The 21,783-nt window shown below is 44.7% G+C and overlaps 1 protein-coding gene across 7 annotated transcripts in view; it reads right to left on the minus strand.

Annotated features, from left to right (window-relative positions):
- The window catches only part of usp19 (ubiquitin specific peptidase 19), a 138,393-nt gene that overhangs the window by 32,055 nt on the left and 84,555 nt on the right, over window positions 1-21,783 (minus strand). For all 7 annotated transcript variants that reach the window (XR_005943625.1, XM_041192579.1, XM_041192578.1 and 4 more), the window contains 5 exons: window positions 16,230-16,340; window positions 13,107-13,217; window positions 9,556-9,657; window positions 2,820-2,960; window positions 1,260-1,375 (listed from right to left, as the gene is read on the minus strand). Coding sequence is in view for 6 of the 7 variants with exons in the window: in XM_041192579.1 (XP_041048513.1) it covers window positions 1,260-1,375; window positions 2,820-2,960; window positions 9,556-9,657; window positions 13,107-13,217; window positions 16,230-16,340 (581 nt within the window). In the remaining variant the exon portion in view is untranslated. The remainder of the gene's footprint in view (window positions 1-1,259; window positions 1,376-2,819; window positions 2,961-9,555; window positions 9,658-13,106; window positions 13,218-16,229; window positions 16,341-21,783) is intronic.

A 21,783-nucleotide genomic window follows, 5' to 3' on the forward strand; every position in this document is an offset into this window, starting at 1 on the left:
ATATTATTGGACTAGTAATACAGAGGCTGAGATTATTAATCCAGTGAACAGGAGTTCAATTCCCACTGTGCAGTTTGAGAGAATTTGAATTCAGTTTTAAAAAGAAAATCTGGATATAACTTTCAAAAAGTAATTGGATATATAATTGAAAAGGATTTTATTTTAAAACAGAGGAGCTCAACTAAATAAGAACTTTTTCAAAGGATTGGCACTAGCACAATGTGCCAAATGGCCTCCTTTGGTGCCATACGACTCCATGAAATACTGGTCTAAGTAAAAGTGACCTCTTGAACTGTTCAATAAAAACCAGACTGGTTCACTAATGTCCTTTAGTGAAGGAAACTTGCCATGCTTCCTTACCCATTCTGACTCCAGTCCTACAACTTAAGTGGCTTACTCTTAACTGCCCTTGATTCAATATATCAAGTTGTTCCAAACTGATATAGGGCAACTAGATATGGGCAATAAATGCTGGCCTTGCCAGCAATGTTCACAGGGGAAGAATGAGAAGGAAGTTTATGCCATTCTAGAACTTGAGCACACTCCAGTGTAGGAGTGCTGCATTGTGAGAAATGCCATCATTTGGTTGAAACATTAAACCAAGACCCTGTCTGCTATCCCAGTTGTGCAAGTAGATGTTAGTCCTGGTGCTACTTGAAGAGCAGAAAGAATGCCTGAGGTGCTGGCCAACATTTCAGCCTCATCCATGTTGTGGAGACTGTAGTGGAATGGATGGAATTCGAAGACCCAAAACAAGGGCCCCTGGCCTTCAACATAGGCAACGAGAAGCCTTGACCTCACTGGCAGCATTTCCACTTCACAGTACGACAGTCCTGGGTTCAAACCCAGCTCCAGACAATCCTGGCTAGTGGAAACCAAAGCTCTGGCTCGGAATTCGAGCAGGACACTCATGTCCAGTGGGTATGAGTGCTCCCCCCAACCCTTCCACGTAGGAATAATTCCCCAATTGGCTGGATAAATAAAGATGGTCACAGCCATGGAAGGAGCATTCACATGGTGGCCTGTCAGACTGTTAATCAACCTGCAAATTCTTCCACAACTCCGTACTGTTCTCTGAAGGAAAAGCGTGAAGATACTGAAACAAAGATAATGCTACACTTTCAGACTGATCAGCCATAGAATCCACCCACGACTCTCTCTATTCTATCATAGAAGAGCGAGCAGACATGAAAACAAGAAATTAATGGTCACATGTGGTGCTTGTATCAGTATTGTGCGGATTTGAAGACCTGACTCACTGGTTGCAGTAGGCGACTCTGTAGCAACTGGTGCAACGACGCAGTTTTTCATCAGGCTGCTGTGGTTTCTGACATGCGGCACACTTGTTGATCGGGATGTTGGGAATTAACAGTCGCTACAGACAGAGAGGGGCAGCAAGTTAGATATGCATACCAGCTGGGAGAGTCACTTACAGCACGAGACACTCCAGGCACAACTAAAAGCCACAAATAATAGAGCAGCAACTGAATGCAGCTAATCTGCTCAAGGGTCATTATTGAGTGAGATTAAAAAATACATCAAATTCAGCTATCATGAAACATGGCCATAAGACCACACCAATATCAGCCTGGTTAACAGTTTTCAACAAGGCTTCAACAACGAAAACTGAATTGGTTCCACAGACAATACAACACAGCTCATCAACTTTATTCTAACTAGGAAAATCTATAATTGAAAGTCTTGTGTCAATGGGTTGGTTATACTCAAATGAGCCATGGTGACAGGTAATTTCTACAAGATCGAGGATGCAGGCCCTCAGCACAGCCCATCAACACCCCATCAGTTTGCTTTACATGCAACTAGAGAGCCACAGAATGGCTGACTCAATACCCTCAAGGTAATTAAGGATGGACAATAAATGCTACCTTGCCAGTGTTGTGCACACCCATGATTAAGTAATGCAAGCTTAATCTTACCCTGACCTGAATTTTACACAATTGTATCTTCCACTGGAACGTACAGGGGAATCTCCATTCCCAGGGGCTGAGATGATGAACTGAGGAACCTCTACTGCCACCCTGTCAGGGATCAGCTATCCCAGGAAAGCCTTGGGGCCTTCCTCACAGCTCAGATGAACCATGAGGGAAGTGTGCTGTGTTAATTCTGAGACTGCATCTGTAATGTGGGCACTGCTGTTGGTAAAAATCGATAAAAACCAACCTGCATTTTGGTGGAATATGGTCTGGTTGAAAGAGCAGCAGGTTTTTTTTTAAAGATATTCTTGGGATGAGTGTGTTATTGGCAAGGCCAGCACTTATTCCCCAATGGGCCTGTTCTGAGAAAGTGGTGGTGAGCTTTCTTGAGCTATTTGTAGCTGGTTTGATACAACTGAGTGACTTGCTGGTCCAATTCCGGCGGAAATTAAGAGTCAGCCACATTGGTGTGGTACTGCAGTCACATAAGCCTAGACTGGGTAAGGACGGCAGGTCTCCTTCCCTAATGACAATGTGAACCAGTTGGGGTTTTAAAACAATCTGACAATTTCATGGTTGTTTTTACTGATACCAGGTTTTTGCATAAAACTGAGTCTCAAACCGCCATGGTGGGATTTGAACTCTCATTCTACTGGTTGCTAGTTTAAGCCTCTGGATCACTAGTCCAGTAACAACCATGACCGTAGCCAGCCGAGATGGAGTTCTTTAAATGGCACCCTCAGTCAGCTGCCCAAGAAACCCAGGGAGGGGAAACAATGTCTGACAGCAAGTGCAAACCTGCATGAATTGGCAGCCATTTCTTCAAATGCTGGCTAGCCAGTGTTAAAGGCAGAACCAGCAAACGGTAAGGAGTGAAGGAAATACCTGTTGCACATTCAATTCGAGCACCCTCTCCTTCGCCAGGTCTTTAGTGAGCACCTCAAAGCAGAAGAGTGTGTCGCTGGGAGACACAGTATCCAAGGACTGAGACGATATAAATAGCCGATGGAATCTATTTCTTGCAACCTACAAGGGAAACCCAACAAGTCAAGCAAAAATAGAGATCAGTCATCAGGAGACAACCCAGGTTTTTTTTCATAAATGCAATACTGTAATTAGGATTTGAGGATTGTGTCATGAAGCTATTAATGTATATAATATTTTGAAAAATATTTTTCTTTACTTTAAGTTTAGTCTGTGGGTGTGTCTTAGTTGGATTAAAGCCAGCTAGTCTCAGTGCTTTGAGGGGTACTAGTTTTGATATGTAAGAAAGATAGCGTGCATTTGCATTTTTTTTTGAGTAGAGTATTCAAGAAGTGGGGTGAAAAATGATACCTATCTAGCAGATACCAAGCCATATGTCTATATTACTAATAAAATTGGTACTATGAAAGGGGTTTTATTGTTAGAGAGGTTTAGTTCAGAGGTTGTTGATACAATGAGAATTAACATTCAATGGGAGTGGTGGGTTTAACAAGACAACCATTTTGGGTGTGCAGAGCAGAGGCAATGTAAGATCAAAAGGCAGCTGTAAGTCTCCAACTGGCTCCACAGGAACCAAAGTGAAAAGAGCCTCATTTTGAATTCGTAAATTGAAAATGCTTTGTCTGGTGTCTAGTTAAGTATATGGGTTGCCGTCGCCTTAATGGAGAATAGTTTGGTAATTTGTTAAAAGTTATGATAGTAGTAATTTGCAGCCATGTATATATATATATATTTTTAACCTGTGTAAACTAATAAAATGTTTCATTTAGTTTAATGTAAAACCTCGAGAACTGATGGCCTGATTCCTGAATTTAGAGTCTCATCTCAAAATGATAAATTATAGGCTGACAGTTGTTTAATTGGATTTTTAAATAACTCCGCTTTACCAATTGCATCGGTCATAATAGATTAGTAGTAATTCAACATTTGGAGTATCTCGCCGAGGCCAAGCCATTACTCAGCCAATGTGCACAGTTGCACAGGTTCCAAGCTGGAGTCACTGGACCCATAGGGAGCAGTGCTGGGGCTTCAAATATTTATCTATAATCAATGACTTGGATGAAGGGTCCGGATATTTAGTTGCTAAATTTGCCAATGAAAAAAGATAGGTAGGAAAGTAAGTTATCAAGAGGAGGTAGAGAGTCTGCAAAGGGACATAGACAAGTTAAGCGAATGGGCAAAAATATGGCAAATGGAGTATAATGTGGGAAAATGTGAACCTGTCCACTTTGCAGGAAGAATAGAAAAGCAGCAAATTATCTAAATGGAGAGAGATTGCAGAACTCAGTGGTACAGAGTGATCTGGGTATCCTGGCACATGAATCATAAAAAGTTAGTATGCAAATACAGCAACTGATTAGGAAGGGAAACAGAATGTTGCCATTTATTGCGAGGCGAATGGAAGATAAAAGTAGGAAAGTTTTGCTACAGTTATACAGGGCATTGGCCACATTTGGAGTACTGTGTAGCGTTTTGGTCTCCTTAAAGGATAAAGGAGTTGTCTTATAAAAAAAGGTTGGACAGGTTGGGCCTGTATCCATTGGAGTTTAGAATAGAGGGATGATCTTTTCCCTCCATGTTGCCTTTTAAGATGATAGGCAAAACAATGTTCTCCGAATCTCAACCCTTCCACAAACGGAAACAGGTTCTCCTTCTCAACCCTGTCGAGGCCCCTCCTGGTTTTGAACGTCTCCATAAAATCTCCTCTCAACTTCTCTAAGGAGGTAAATCAGGAATCGTATCAAATGGGGAGCAGGATTGAGTGCTGAATGACCTATTCATTCCTAACTCGTATGTTTGTATGGCTTGGGAATGCCAACACTGGCAGCTTTCTCTACTTTCTAATGCAGGGGTCACTGGACAGGGTTTAGCAGCAGGACCCCTGGTCGAATCTAAAGGAAATATAGGAACAGGGTGCACAAATGTTGAATGTATCAGGTTGAGAAAGTACTTAAAACTGTACATCAGAACATGGGGCTTGATAACTTCCGTGCTCTATGCAGCTATTTATGATGAACCTTTACAAAGCAATGGATTGGCCTCAAGAGGAATTTTGTTTCCAATTCTAGGCACAGCACTTTAAGGATGTGAAAGACTCGGTGCAAAAAAATTACAAAATGGTTCTAGGAATGTGGAACTCCAGTTACAGGGATAAATTAAAGAAAAATGGATTTTTTTTTTTATTCATTCATAAGATGTGGGCGTCGCTGGCTGGGCCAGCATTTAGTGCCCATCCCTAATTGCCCTTGAGAAGGTGATGGTGAGTTGCCTTCTTGAACCGCTGCAGTCTCTGTGGTGTAGGTACACCCACAGTGCTGTTAGGAAGGGAATTCCAGGACTTTGACCCAGTGACAGTGAAGGAACGACGATATATTTCCAAGTCAGGATGGTGAGTGACTTGGAGGGAAACCTCCAGGTGGTGATGTTCCCATCTATCTGCTGCCCTCGTCCTTCTAGGTGATAGTGGTCATGGGTTTGGAAGGTGCTGTCTAAAGAACCTTGGTGAATTCCTGAAGTGCATCTTACAGATGGTACATACTGTTGCTACTGTGCGTCTGTGGTGGAGGGAATGAATGTTTGTGGATGGGGTGCCAATCAAGCAGGCTGCTTTGCCCTGGACGACGTCAAGCTTATTGAGTGTTGTGGGAGCTGCACACAAACAGGCAAGTGGGGAGTATTCCATCACACTCCTCCTCACTTGTGCCTTGTAGATGGTGGACAGGCTTTGGGGAGTCAGGAGGTGGGTTATTTGTCGCACTATTCCTAGCCTCTGACTTACTCTTGTAGCCACAGTATTTATACAGCTAGTGCAGTTCAGTTTCTGGTCAACCTCTAGGATGTTGATAGTGGGAGATTCAGTGATGGTAATGCCATTGAACATCAAGGGGTGATGGTTGGATTCTCTCTTGTTGGAGATGGTCATTACCTGACACTTGTATGGTGCGAATGTTACTTGCTACTTGTCAGCCCAAGCCTGGATATTGTCCAGGTCTTGCTGCATTTGGATATGGACTGCTTCAGTATCTGAGGAGTCAAGAATGGTGCTGAGTATTATGCAATCATCAGCGAACATCCCCACTTCTGGTATGATGGAAGGAAGGTCATTGATGAAGCAGCTGAAGATGGTTGGGCTGAGGACACTACCCTGAGGATGCCCTGGAGCCAAGATGATTGACCTCCAACAACCACAACCATCTTCCTTTGTGCTAGGTATGATTCCAACCCAGCAGAGAGTCCCCCGCCCCCCCCGATTCCCATTGACTCCAGTTTTGCTAGGGCTCCTTGATGCCACACTCGGTCAAATTGAGCCTTGACGTCAAGGGCAGTCACTCTCACCTCACTTTGAGAGTTTAGCTCTTTTGTCCATGTTTGAACCGAGGCTGCAATTAGGTCAGGAGCTGAGTGGCCCTGGCGGAACCCAAACTGGGCATCACTGAGCAGGTTATTACTAAGCAAGTGTTGCTTGATAGCACTGTTGATGACCCCTTCCATTCTTTACTAATGATTGAGAGTAGACTAATGGAGCGTAATTGGGTAGGATTTGTCCGGCTTTTTGTGTACAGGACGTTCCTGGGCAATTTTCCACATAGCTGGATAAATGCCAATGTTGTAGTTGAACTGGAACAGCTTGGCTAGGGACCCAGCAAGTTCTGGAGCACAAGTCTTCAGTACTATTGCCAGAATGTTGTCAAGGCCCATAACCTTTGCAGGATCCAGTGCCTTCAGCCAATTCTTGATATCACGTGGAGTGAATCGAATTGTTTGAAGGCTGGCATCTATGCTGGGAACCTACGGAGGAGACCAAGACGGATCCTCCACTCAGCACTCCTGGTTGAAGATTGTAGCAAATGCTTCAGCCTTATCTTTTGTACTGATGTGCTGGGCTCCTCCATCATTGACGATGGGGATATTTGCGGAGCCTCCTCCAGTGTGTTAGTTGCCCACCACCATTCACGCCTGGATGTGGCAGGACTACAGAGCTTAGATCTGATCCATTGGTTGTGGGATCCCTTAGCCGTCTGTAGCTTGCTGCTTATGCTGTTTAGCACGCAAGCAGTCCTGTGTTATTGCTTCAACCAGGTTGACACCTTGTTTTTAGGTATACCTGGTGCTGCTCCTGCACTCTTCATTGAACCAGTGTTGATTTCCTGGCTTGATGGTAATGGTAGGGTGGGGGATATGCCGGGCCATGAGGTCAGATTGTGTTCTGCTGCTGATGGCCCACAGTGCCTCATGAGTGCCCAGTCTCGAGTTACTATATCTGTTCGAAATCACCATTTAGCACAGTGATAGTGCCACACATGGAGGGTTTCCTCAATGCGAAGGCGGGACTGTGTCTCCACAACAACTGTGCGGTGGTCACTCCTACCGATACTGTCATGGACAGATGCATTTGCGGCAGGTATGTTGGTGAGGATGAGGTCAAGTATGTTTTTGCCTCTTGCTGGTTCCCTCACCACCTGTCACAGACACAGTCTAGCAGCTATGCCCTTTAGGACTCAGCCAGCTTGGTCAGTAGTGGTGCTACCAGGCCACTCTTAAAGTTAAAGTCCCCCATCCAAAGTACATTCTGCGCCCTTGTCACCCTCAGTGCTTCCTCCAAGTAGTGTTCAACATGGAGGAGCTCTGATTCATCAGGGAGGGCGTTACGTGGTAATCAGCAGGAGGCTTCCTTGTCCATGTTTGACTTGATGCCATGAGGCTGCCGGTGGGGCAGGACATACCCAGGGATGGTGATGTGGAGTCTAGGACATTATCTAGAAGGTATGATTCCATGAGGATGACTATGTTGCTCGACTAGTCTGAGACAGCTCTCCCAATTTTGGCACTAGCCCCCAGATGTTAGTAAGGAGGACTTTGCAGGGTTGACGGGGCTGTGTTTGCTGTTGTCGTTTCCGGCGCCTTGGTCGATGCCGGGCTGTCCGTCTGGTTTCATTCTTTTTTTGTGACTTCAAACTGCTGCAGCTGTTTGTTACAACCGAGTGGCTTGCTGGGCCATTTCAGAGGGCATTTAAGGGTCTATGGGTCTGAAGTCATGCATTGACCAGACCAGGTAAGGACCACAGACATTAGTGAAACAGATGGGTTTTTACAACCATCAACAATGGTTTCATCGTTAGACTTTTAATTCCAGATTTTTAATGAATTCAAATTCGAACCCGGGTCCCAGAACATTACACTGGGCCTCTGGATTGCTAGTCCAGCGACAATACCACTATGACATTGCCTCCCCCTATATACTTCTTAGAGAAAGTTGAGGGGAGATTTGATAGAGGCGCTCAAAACCAGGAGGGGTCTAGATGGAGTAGATAAGGAGAACCTGTTTCCATTGGCGGAAGGGTTGAGTATCAGGAGAACAGAGATTTAAGACCAAAGGCATCACGGGGGAAAGCCTGTTCATGCAGTGAGTGGTTACAGTTTGGAACATACTGCCAGAGAATGTGATGGAGGCAGCTTCAACTGTAGTTTCAAAAGAGAATTGGAATAGCACTTGAAGGAAAAATTTGCAGGGCTACAGGGAAAGGCTGGGGAAATGGGACTAGCTAAGTTGCTATTGCAAACAGCCAGCAAAGGGCCAGTGGGCTGAATTATCTCCTACCATGCTGTAACTATTTTATGATTCTATCCCTGGCACATCTCTCTCTCTCTCTCTCTAACCCAGAGGACACTGACAACAATTATCTGTGCCCCTCCTGAGCTCAGCTAACAGTACAAACCCACAATTGACCCAGGACCTCCTGGACTGTACACCACTGCAGCTCCAGAGCTGCGATTACACAACATTACCAGAAATTCTCCCAATCCAACATATCAGAATATTCTCTTATTTTTAGACAAGCTAAATCTCAATGTAACATACAGCCTTTTTTAGAAGTCATAATGGGCATTAAGCCACAATATCAGTACCTTCTACTTTTGCTCAAGTAATTTCAGAATCAATGAAATTGTTCATACTGGTCCCATTTCAGGCAATCAGTGCCAGCATCAAGCATTTCCAGAGTTAGATACAGAGTAAAGCTCCCTCCACAGTGTCCCCATCAAAGGCACCAAGGCAAGTATATTATGGGGCTAAATACAGAGTAAAGCTCTGTCTATTTCTCCCAATGTGTCTCAGTCCCAACCTTAGAAGAGTGTCTCAAAGGCATCAGTTGTTCTCTTCCATCCTATGGCATCAATGAGATGGTAAAAACAGTAGTGTATCATCCCATGCTTAGAGGACATTACTTAAATTAATTTCATTTAGACTTTTATCCCAACTCTCAATTGGGGTCCAACTCCGACTGGACATATTTTAGGAAATTCCATCGCATGACTCCCTGTCACTCATTCCCACCTCCTCATGACTCTGCCAAATCCAACAGCCAATTTTTCAACTCAAGTTTTTATTAACAAAAGTCTTCAAAGAAAATGAAAACAATTTTAAATGAGCCCCTCTGATATTTTGCTCACAGATGTGTCCTGGAGATCCATGTTTGTTTTCTGGAGACTCCAGGACAATCCTATTGAGTTGGCACCTCTATACTCGGGGCTATATTCGAAGCTCGGTGAAAGGCCAGTTCCAAATCTAATGTCCCATCCTGCTCCCCTCTCTGGTGTTTAGAAGTAATGCCACTAGCGCTTAGTTTGAGGGACTAACCTCAGCCAGTCGCAGTGTGTCAGCTTTCACCTTCATATTCCGGGAGATAGCATCGAGGACATCGCCGGCACTAGCATTCTCCTTACTGACACTCACCAAGATCTGGCAGCAGGAAAGAAGGATGGGAGCAATTAATTCAGTGACAACTTGCGTTTACATAGCACCCTTTAAGATGCCCCACAGTGCTTCACAGGGGCATAAACAAACTAAAATTTAACAACCACAAAAATATATTGGAACAACTTTACTTCAGTAAGGCTTTTGACAAAGTCCTGCATGGGAGAATGGTCAAGGCAGCAAGCACCCATGGGATCCAGGGCAATTTGAATCCAAAATTGACAGTGGCAGGAGGCAGAGAATGATGTTCGAAGGTTGTTTTTGTGATTGGAAGCCTGTGATGAGTGGTATACCACAGGGATCGGTGCTGGGACCCTTGCTGTTTCGAATATACATTAATGATTTAGACATGAATATAGGAGGTATAATCAGTAAGTTTGCAGGTGACACAAAAATTGGTGTAAATAGTGAGGAGGAAAACCTTAGATTACAGGATGTTATAGATGGGCTGGTAAGATGGGCAGAGCAGTGGCAAATGGAATTTAATCCTGAGAAGTCCGAGGTGATGCATTTTGGGAGGACTAACATGGCAAGGGAATGAATTGTAGGACCCTAGCAAGTACAGAGGAACCTTGGTGTACATGTCCATAGATCCCTGAAGGCAGCAGCACAGGTAGATAAGGTGGTTAAGACGACATATGGGATACTTGCCTTTATTAGCCAAGGCATAGAATATAAGAGCAGGGAGGTTATGTTGGAACTGTATAAAATGCTAGTTAGGCCACAGCTGGAGTACTGTGTGCAGTTCTGGTTGCCACACTTTAGGAAGGATGTGATTGCACTGCAGAGGGTGCAGAAGAGATTCACCAGGATGTTGCCTGGGCTGGAGCATTTCAGCTATGGAGAGAGACTGGATAGGCTGGGGTTGTTTTCCTTACAGCAGAGAAGGCTGAGGGGGGACCTGATAGAAGTAAACAAAATTATGAGAGACATAGGTAGGGTAGATAGGAAGAATTGTTCCCCTTAGTGGAGCTGACAATAACCAGGGGGCATAGGTTTAAGGTCAGGGGCAGGAGGTTTAGAGGGGATTTGAGGAAAAATTTCTTCACCCAGAGGCTGGTTGGAATCTGGAACACGCTGCCTGAGGGGGTGGTAGAGGCAGGAACCCTCAACATTTAAGTAGTATTTAGATGAGCACTTGAAACGCCATAGCGTACAGGGCTATGGGCCAAGTGCTGGAAAATGGGATTAGAATAAATGGCTGGCACAGACACGATGGGCCAAAGGGCCTGTTTCTGTGCTGTATAGCTCTATGACTCTAACTTGGTCAAAGAGGTAGGTTTCCAGGAGTGTCTTAAAAGAAAGAGGTAGCAAGATGGGATTTAGTAAGGGATTTCCAGAGCTTAGGGCCTTGGTAGTTGAAGGCATGGCCACCAGTGGTATAGTGATTAAAATCAGGGATGCTCATGAGGGCCAAACTGAATGAGTGCTGAAATCTTGGAAGGCTGGAAGAGATTAGAAATAGGGAGGGGCAAAGGATGAAAAGTTTTAACAAAGACAATGAGCCAATTTAGGTCAGTAATAAGCGAAGAGGACTAGGTGAGAATTAGGGTTATTGGCAATAGAGTTTTCAATGAGTTCAAGTTTACAGTTTGCAAGGTAGGAGGCTGGGCAGGACAGCAATGGAACAGCTGAGTCTGAGGTAACAAAGGCATCTCATCCTTTGCCCCACCCTGTTGCTGTGATCTCCTCCAGCCTTACAATCAAGATTTCAGCACTCTGGAGCTGCAGTAGTGTCCAGTCCAGGAGGTCCTGGGTCAGTTGTGGGTTTGTACTGTTAGCTGAGCTCAGGAGGGGCACAAATGCTCAGCTCAGGGTCAAACAGGAAGTTACAGTGTGGGTCACTAGCTGCGTTTGGAATCTAGCTCATTTCCCACGGTGGTAGTGTCAGAGAACACAATGGAGGGTATCCTTCAAGTGAAGAAGGGACTTAGTCTTCAGAAGGACTGTGCGGTGGTCACTCCTAGCAATACTGACATGAACAGATTTATCTGTGGCAGGCAGGTTTGCGAGGATGACGTCAGGTAGGTTTTTCCCCTCTCCACCTACCGCAGACCCAGTCTAGCAGCTATGTCCTTTAATCTAGCAGCTTGACTTGTAGTGGTGCTACCGAGCCACTCTTGGGTAATGGGCATTGAAATCCCCTGCCCAGAGTACATTCTACACCCTTGCCACCCTCAGGGCTTCTTCGAAATGATGTTCAACATCAGTGATTCATCGGCTGAGGGGATGTTGGAATCAGCAGGGGGTTTCCTTGCCAATGTTTGATCTGATGTCATGAGACTTCGTGGGGTCCAGAGTCAACGTTCAGGGCGTTCAGTGCAATTCCCCTCCTGACTGTATACCACGGTGCTGCCACCTCTGCTGGGACAGGACATACCTAGGGATGGTGTTGGTGGTGTCTGGGACACTGTCTGTAAGGTATGACTCCATGAGTATGATTATATCAGGCTCTTGCTTGACTAGTCTGTGGGACAGCTCTCCCAATTTTGGCACAAGCTCCCAGATGTTATCAAAGAGGACTTTACAAGGTCAAGAGGGCTGGGTGTCCCGTTGTCATTTCTGGTGCCCCGGTTGATGTCTGGTGGTCCATCTGGTTTCATTCCTTTTTGACTTTGTAGTGACTTGCTCGGCCATTTCAGAAGGTAACTTAAAAGTCAATCACTTTTCTGTGGGTCTGGGCTCACATGCAGACCATGTAAAGATAGCATATTTCCTTCTTTAAAGGACATTAGTAAATGTCCTTTTTCACGACAATCAGTAATGGTTTTATGGTCACCCTTACTGAGGCTACAGTTTGAGACAATTCAGGAGATGTCTCAAAATAGAACATGGTAGCTTTATCAGGAATACAATCTTACACATGGCCTCAGTATCACAACAGTGGTGGCCTGGAAATTGTGTTTGACAATCTCCTTTGCAGCAAAGTCAGCATTTACCACATTACCAAGATCTGATAGTCACCACTCTAGTTTCCTGTCCAGCGTTGCTCCCCCTAACACCAGGAAACACAAACTGATGTTTAATTTCGCTGTTACCTGGGGAAGCATTATTGGCTGCCATGTTTCTCTAATTACAAGTGACTCCAATTGAAATGAGTTCAGTGTCTGCAAAATGCTCTGAGAAGTTCTAAGTATATGAACAGTATTATATAATGACGTGGAGGAGGAGGAGGAGGGTGTGTGATTAGTAATCACAATAATGGTCTAATTCTGAAAATTTAACGTCAAAAGCAGCTCTTTCCCAAAGAAAATAGAGCCAACATTCTTTGTCTTTTCTCATCACTTAAATTTCCAACATACAGGATCATTTTCATTGCTCCATTCTCAAAGGGTATGGGTTGAGTGTCCTGAATGACACATACTATTCCCACTAGGGTTTGACAAGCCTGTACATAGCAACAGCAGAAGCTAATAGAAATAGGCAGTCCTTACCTTTATCGGTTTCTTATGAGGCTCCTTGGCAAAAAAGTAAACAGTCAGCAACTTCTGTTTCTGTGGTAGGGGGACGGATAGGTAGAGGAAAGGGTCGAACGTGATTGACACCTGGAAAACATAACTTACAAATGAGACAGTAACAATATAAAGGGTTCCAGCAAGTGTCAGAGTACAACAGAAAGACAGTGAGAAAGCAGGCAACATAGAGGGCAGAGAGAGTGACAGAAAAAGTGTAAGGAAAGAAAGTACAAGTGGAAACTGGCTGCCACAGTTTTCCCTTTTCTGATGTTCAATCACCAGGCCTTTCTCCTTTGCTGAAACCGCATTCAGGTTCACTGAGTTTGAGGCCTCACTTAGAGGCAGCAGAGTCTTGCTAATAACTGAAATGAGTCAGGGATCGCACTGCACTTCAGTCAGAGCAACAAGGCTCCAGGAAAGTTGTGTTCAAGGTAAGCGATGGAAAAACATCTATGGCCAACACTGTCAATGTTTCCAGTATTAATTGCTCCTTGATCAGGTACAGACTGCAAATTAAAGCTCCCTCTCCCCAACCCTAATGCTGAGGAACTCCCATTGCCTCTGTACTGTATTCTCAACTCTCACCCATGTACCCTCACAGCCCTTCTCAGCGAGACAGATAACTGGATCACAGTTGGCACCAGGTTTGTTCTTTAGACTCAAGGTCACAAGCACTGCCCAAGTCCACTTCGCTTGGGATGCTCAAAGCTAGCAGGGAGGTGACTTCCAACTCAGTGTGAGGTAAATTCGGATCACAACCTTTAAGGCAAAAAAAGTGCCTCCTTTGCATCACTATCCCTGTATTCTTTGTTGTTCTTCTCTGGATTTATTTCAATACTTGATCCCATAATTCAAGCTGACACTCTGTCTTCTGAGTAAGTGCTGCAAAGTTAGTTTGCCATCTTTGGCATGAGATGTTAAACCAAGGCTCTGTCTGCTATCCAAGATGGATATAAAAAACTCAATGGCAATTGAAGAGGAGCAGGAGATACAATCTTGATGTTAAAAAACTCATCCTTGTTTTCAAATTTGTCCATGGCCTCGCCCCTCATCAATCTCCTCCAGCTCCACAAAACCTGTTCTCTGCGCTGCTCCAATTCTGGCTGCTTGAGCATCCTTGATTTTAATCACACCCACTATTGGCGGCCATGTTTTCAGCTGTTTGGGGCTAAGTTCTGGAACACCCACCCTAAACCTCTCTGCCTCTCTTGCATTCCTTAAAACCAACTCTTTATAACTAAGCCTTTGATCATCTGGCCTAATACCTCTATGTGGGTCAGTGTTTTAATTTGTTTTACGATGCTCCTGTGAAGTGCTTTTCATTATGTTAAAGGCTCTGTATAAATATAAGTTGATGTTTAAATTTTTACCTAGGTTTAAAGTGGTAATTTCTGAGGAACGTTGCCACCTACTGATATGAGGAAAAGACAAATCTCTCTGTCCCCAGTTCATCAGGTCAAGCAGTACAAATTCTGGGATGTTCCTCCTACCTCAATTTCATAAACTTTAAACTCAGAGAAACTTCTGTTCAAATACTTCAGAAACTGTTAAATTTACCATTCCAACCTTGCTGAAACTCAACAGCTCTTCATAGATAGGCATAAGACTACACTTCCAAATTCTCTTAACTTCAGCGCTGAATCATAACTCCTAAAAGCAGGCATATTGCACAGATTCACAGAATAGTGACCATGCCTAACCTCCAAGATACAGGAATTTGTAAGTCTTATTTTTAATGTATTAACCAAACAGGGTCTTGCAGCTTTATGTATCTCCCTGTCCACCTTCATTTGGTACTACATTCAATTCTGAAAGAAAGATTTGCATGTCTGTAAACCTTGACAAGTCCAGGATGGCCCAAAGCACGTTACAGTTACTGAGGCACATATCATAGTTCTGTCACTGTTGTAATATAGGAAACATGTACACATGGGAATTTACACATAGGAAGGTCCCAGGAGCAATGAGTTAATAACCATATATTTGTCTTCAGTGACATAAGGACACAAGAAATAAGAGTAGACCAAATGGCCTGTCGAGTCTGCTCCGCCATTCAATACAATCATGGCTGACCTTGGGCTTCAATTCCATTTTCCTGCTCGCTCCCCATATCCCTTAATTCCCCGAGATGTCAAAAATCAGTCCTCAGCTCAGACTTCAGCTCAGCAACTCGCAGTCGAAGCTGCCTAAGCTGCAGACATTTTCTGTAGATATGGTTGTCCCGGATTGCAGTGCATTCCACAGATTCCCACATGCTGCGGTCACGGCACCGCCTGCCCTGCCATTTCTATCCAACCTTATTTATTTTATTATTCCATTAACTAATAACGTACACAGTCAAAGGAACAGAAAGTAGCACTCACCTATCTTGGAGTCAAGGATGGAAATTCACCAACTACTGGAGGCTGAAAAAAATGTAGGAAAAAAGAGCACCTCGTTCCCCCTCGGCACTAAATTCCCACCTGAACCAAATTCCCAACTATACAATCTATGTCTCAATCAGGTGTAGCCTCCTGTCCGTGTGTCCCTTTCTATGTTGGTTAGTTATGCAATACATATTGGCTCAGGACACTGCAGATAACTCCCCTGCTCTTAACATAGAAACAGGAGTAGACTATTCAACCCTGAGCCTATTCCGCCATTGAACTGGATCCTGGCTGGTTTCTATTTCAATTCTTTCGGTCCAAAACCCTTAATACCCTTGCCTAACAAAGGCCTTTCAATTCCAGTTCTAACATTTTCACTTTAACTGCCTGCCCCCAACAGCCTGAACAATGTCCTGGGAGTGCAAAATCCTTAAATTTCCACCCCTCCCACTTTGTGTGAAGAAATGTTGCCTGACATTCTTCTGAATGGCCGCGCTCCAAACCTCAGGTTCTGCTCCCTTGCCCTCGAGTCCGCTCACAGAGGGGGAATAGTTTCAACTCCATCAACTTCTTTAATCTTTTAAATAGCACCATGTGATCTTTTACATACAGGGCCTCACTTACACGTCTCATCTGAAAGACAGCACTGGCCTTAACCCTCAGGCACAGTCAGTCATTAGAGGGGCTGGGCCACCCACCACCCCCACAATACCGTTTAACCAGCCCAGTCTCTCACCTTGTAACACATGGGGCACACCAGCTTGGACTTATACTGGCCCTGGAATAGATCCACGATAAAGGAATCATTTCGCATCTTGTGGCGTTCCCAGGCTTCCTCTGCCACTACCTACGTGACACAATGTTAATCAGTCAAGGAACAGGAATCTTCGCAGACACAAACTAGAATAACTTAAAAGCTATTACATTTATAATTTTTCCCAGTTCTGCTGAAAGGTCACAACATAAAACTGTTTCTCGTAACAGATGCTGCCAGGCACACTGTGTATTTCCAGCATTTTCACTGCTTATCGTAGAATACATTTGTCTGATTTACTCCACAACAGACAGTCAATTCAAATCATTACTATTTAACCTGGTGTCACGAGGTTACGCCCCTTTATTTCTGAAAATGTGATTTTTCAACTTTCGACAGACTGGAAATTTTGCAATTTGAAATGAGACAAAAACTATTTAAAAATACAAGGTCACCTTCCAAGGCAAAGGTGAAAAACAAAAATTACCGTCAGGGGAACATGAAGAGAGGGGCATTTCCTATAATTCAGACACCTAGTGAAACTCGTCACTGTCTAAGGAAGAGACATCAAAATGCAAAGTGCTGGATAGTGAAACAATAGCTGCCACAGAAAGACCCACCCAAAACCCCTTGGAATTACACAATGGTCATTTGGTAGCACATGGCCTGAGTATAGATGAAAAAGAGAGACTTTTTGCCTTGCACTCATCAGGACAATTCGCAAGAATACAATGTAAGAGAAAACAACAAACTTATACTTATAAGAGGGTGCTTATTGGTTGGCAAGTGGGCTCTGATTGGTAGAGGCTCTGCCATAGAGAATGCACCAGTTGATGGTGACTGAGTCAACTGCCAGGCATTGTTTGAAATTTAAACCAGACAGCTTGACTCTGATTGGCCAAGGCATTGCCCTGAGGAATGAACCAGTGAATGGCTGTCAGTTATTTTGTTTAGCTTAAATAGGCGCAATATGTGCTCATGTTCTGTATGCGATGAACCGGGCCCTGTATATTAATATGTGTAGCTTCCAGTGCCAATGCGCCACATTGTGAGCCCGACTGAGAACCTTAAATTGGCTGTCAGCATAATTCTTGGCACACTGAGGATTAATTAGCAAATGTTGTCCAATCGCGGAATCACACAAAGTTGCATACTGTGTTTTGAGTTTTGGAAGCACAGCTGGTTGCCTATGGTCCATTGCGAACAATGGAAGGGACATGCAACAAAAACAGAAAATGCTGAAAAAACTCAGCAGGTCTGACAGCATCTGTGGAAAGAGAAACAGAGTTAATGTTTCGAGTCTGTATAACACTTCTTCAGAGGAAGGGACATGCAGTTTGATACAATCCGCCAGTCTTTGGGCGCATGGCCTACATACCTAGCATCACACTGGTACTGAAATTCATATACATTACTTATTTGTGTGATAGGCAGAACGGCTTTTTGGCTTGAAAGCAGCATCCTGTCGGTGGCCAAAAATCTTCACCTGTTGCTTAAATTTGAGATAGCTTGCCCTTCCAGGGTAATTGTGTTTTTCCTCACATTGTATTGCTGGGAATTATCCTTGAGTGCAAGACGAAAAGGGTTGTTTTTCCTTCAGAAATACACAATGGGCGAAGTGTTTCAAGGCAGGCTACAACAACTGCAGAGAAATTACAGGAAAGCTTTCAGCAGAGGAAACAAGCTGATGGCTGATGCTCTCTTCTTCGCTCTCTCTCTTTTACAGAACAAGTGTATTGCCTGGTTCGGAAGCCAACACTACTAGAAATCTATCAGTGAACTGAGATCTTGTAATAATAGTCAAGCAACAGCCTGACAGTCACCCGCAGGAAATCATACCTTACAGATAATGTCTCCAGACTCCAGCATCACCATCCCTGGGCATGTCCTGTCCCACCAGCAGGATAGGCCCAGGAGAGGTGGCAGCACACCAGGAGGTGTCCTGGGAGTCCTCAACATCAACTCCAGACCCAATGAAGTCTCATGGCATCAGGTCAAACTTGGGCAAGGAAACCTCCTGATGATTACCACATGCCGCCCTCCCTCAGCGGATGGATCAGTGCTCCTCCAAGAACATCACTTGGAGGAAGCACTGAGGGTGGCAAGGGTGCAGAATGTACTCTGGGTGGGGGACTTCAATGTCCATCACCAAGAGTGGCTCGGTAGTGCCACTACTGACTGAGCTGGCCGAGTCCTTAATGACGCGGTTGCTAGACTGGGTCTGCTGCAGGTGGTGAGGGAACCAACATGAGGGCAAAACTTACTTGACCTCATCCTCACCAACCTTCCGGCCGAAGGAGCATCTGTCCATGACGGTTTCGGTAGGAGTGCCCACCGCACAGTCATTGTGGAAACGAAGTCCCACCTTTACATTGAGGGTACCCTCCATCGTGTTGTGTGGCACAAGCACCATGCTAAATGGGATAGATTTCAAACAGATCTAGCAACTCAAGACTGGACATCCATGAGGCTCTGTGGGCCATCAGAAACAGAATTGTACTCAAACACAATCTGTAACCTCATGGCCTGGCATATCCCCCACTCTACCATTACCAACAAGCAGGGGATCAACCCTGGTTCAATGAAGAGTGCAGGAGGTCATGCCAGGAGCAGCACCAGGCATACCTAAAAATGAGGTGTCAGCCTGGTGAAGCTATAACACAGAACTACTTGTGTGCCAAACAGCATAAGCAGCAAGTGATAGACAGAGCTAAGCGGTCCCACAACCAACGGATCAGATCTAAGGTCTGCAGTCTTGCCACAACCAGTCGTGTATGGTGGTGGACAATTAAACAACTCACTGGAGGATCCACAAATATCCCCATCCTCAGTGATGGAGGAGCCCAGCAGAGCAGTGCAAAAGATAAGGCTGAAGCATTCGCAACAATCTTCAGCCAGAAGTGTTGAGTGGATGGTCCATCTCAGCCTCCTCCTGAGCTCCCCAGTCTTCAGCCAATTTGATTCACCCCATGTGATATCAAGAAATGGATGAACGCACTGGATACTGCAAAGGCTATGGGCCCTGACAATATTCCGGCAATAGTACTGAAGACTTGTGCTCCAGAGCTTGCCGTGCCCCTAGCCAAGCTGTTCCAGTACAGCTACAACACTGGCATCTACCAGACAATGTGGAAAATTGCCCGGTATGTCCTGTGCACAAAAAGCAGGACAAATACGACCCGGCCAATTACCGCCCCATCAGTCTACTCTCAATCATCAGTAAAGTAATGGAAGGAGTCATCAACAGTGCTATCAAGTGGCGCTACTGACCTCATTACAGCCTTGGTTCAAACATGGACAAAAAGAACTGAACTCCCAAGGTGAGGTGAGAGTGACTGCCCTTGACATCAAGGCAGCATTTGATCGAGTGTAGCATCAAGGAGCCCTAGAAAAACTGAAGTCAATGGGAATCGGGGAAAACTCTCCACTTTGGAGTCATACCTAGCACAAAGGAAGATGGTTGTGGTTGTTGGAGGTCAGTCATCTCAGCTCCATGATATCACTACAAGAGTTCCTCAGGGTAGTGTCCTCGGTCCAACCATCTTCAGCTGCTTCATCAATGAACTTCCATCCATCATCAGGTCAGAAATGGGGGTGTTTGCTGATGATTGCACAATGTTCAGCACCATTCACAGACTGTGGAGTCATGTCCAAATACAGCAAGACCTGGACAATATCCAGGCTTGGGCTGACAAGTGGCAAGTAACATTAGCGACACACAAGTGTCAGACAATGACCATCTCCAACAAGAAAGAATCCAGCCATTGCCTCATGTTCAATTGCATCACCATCTCTGAATCCCCCACTATCAACATCCTGGGGGGTTACCACTGGCCAGAAACTGAACTGGGCTAGCCATATAAATACTGTGACTACATGAGCAGGTCAGAGGCTAGGAATCCTGCAGCAAATAACTCACCTCCTGACTCCCCAAAGTCTGTCCACCATCTACAATGCACAAGTCAGGAGTGTGATGGAATACTTCCCACTTGCCTGCTTGAGTGCAGCTCCCACAACACTGAAGAAGCTCAACATCATCCAGGACAAAGCAGTCCACTTGATTGGCACCCCATCCTCAAACATTCACTCCTTCCACCACTGACGCACAGTAGCAGCAGTGTGTACCATCTACAAGATGCACTGCAGGAATTCACCAAGACTCCTTAGACAGCACCTTCCAAACCCATGACCACTACCATCTAGAAGGACAAGGGCAGCAGATGGATGGGAACACCACCACCTGGAAGTTCCCCTCCAAGTCACTCACCATCCTGACTTGGAAATACACCGCCATTCCTTCACTGTCGCTGGGTCAAAAGCCTGCTACTCCCTCCCTAACAGCACTGTGGGTGTACCTACACCACATGGACTGCAGTGATTCAAGAAGGCAGCTCACCACCACCTTCTCAAGGGCAATTAGGGATGGGCAATAAATGCTGGCCCAGCCAGTGAAGCCCTGTGAATGAATTTAAAAAATTGCAGAATCTTCTACATCTGACTGCATCCATAAAACCAGCTTATCCAAATCGGCCATTACATTTAAAAACCTACGCCTTAAAGATGATCAAAGAACACTTAACTGTATATTCTTATAACTTTTTTTCAATTGGGCTCTAACTTCCCTTATTTCTGAAACGTGGTGTTTTTATTATTTTTCTCTCTTAGGTTTAGTAGTTAATAAACTTGCTCTTTGACTCAAAATAACCTTGTTTGACTCGTTCCATGCTGCTCACAGCGTAAATAGTTAAATACATTTGGATTCAACAAAGGCATATCCTTGTGAAAAAAAACTATCTTTTGTTGTGAATAACCAAGGAAATTGAATAGATGGGAGCCAGTTCAACCCTTCTCACCTGCTCATAACACTGCTCTGTGGGTTCTTTGTACAGCGATGTGGAAGGAGTATGAGTAATGCAAATGGAACTGCTCTGAGAAAGTCTGTTTACATGCAGTCCATTACACAATACCCTGCATGTGTTCACATGGTGGGACTAGGAGCAGAGATGCTCAAACTTAGATCAAATAACTCTGCCCTTGTGCCACTGGTTCTTTTCTGAGGTGATGATGTTTTAAGGTTTGATAGAACAGGACAACTCGAAAGCAACATTTTGTGCAATTGTCCGAATCATGAAACAGAGCTGGCGGAATGGGAGTAACTGCATGGCTCTTTCAAGCAGCTGGGACAGGCTAATGGGCTGAATGGCTTCTTTCTGCATTGTAACAGTCTATGATTCTGTTCTCAGCCTGGTCCCACTCTCTGGGATTCTCCAACTGATGTCTCAGCCCCCAGCCTGATTTCTCAGGGTTCTTCACTATTCTAATATATTAGGATTTCATGGCATTGGCTATCATGATTGCAACAAGAACCTGGAGGCCAAGCACAGGTCCATCACTGCCACCTACACATATTTGAGAGTATTACAAGTATATCTGAATGTACAGAAAAACAGTGGTAGAAAATGGAGATTTACGAACTGCATATAGATCATGAACACGAGCATCGGCCTGCATTTTTCAACAGCAACAGATTGACAGT

This window comes from Carcharodon carcharias, chromosome 7, assembly GCF_017639515.1.
Source record: "Carcharodon carcharias isolate sCarCar2 chromosome 7, sCarCar2.pri, whole genome shotgun sequence".
Taxonomy (NCBI): Eukaryota; Metazoa; Chordata; class Chondrichthyes; order Lamniformes; family Lamnidae; genus Carcharodon; species Carcharodon carcharias.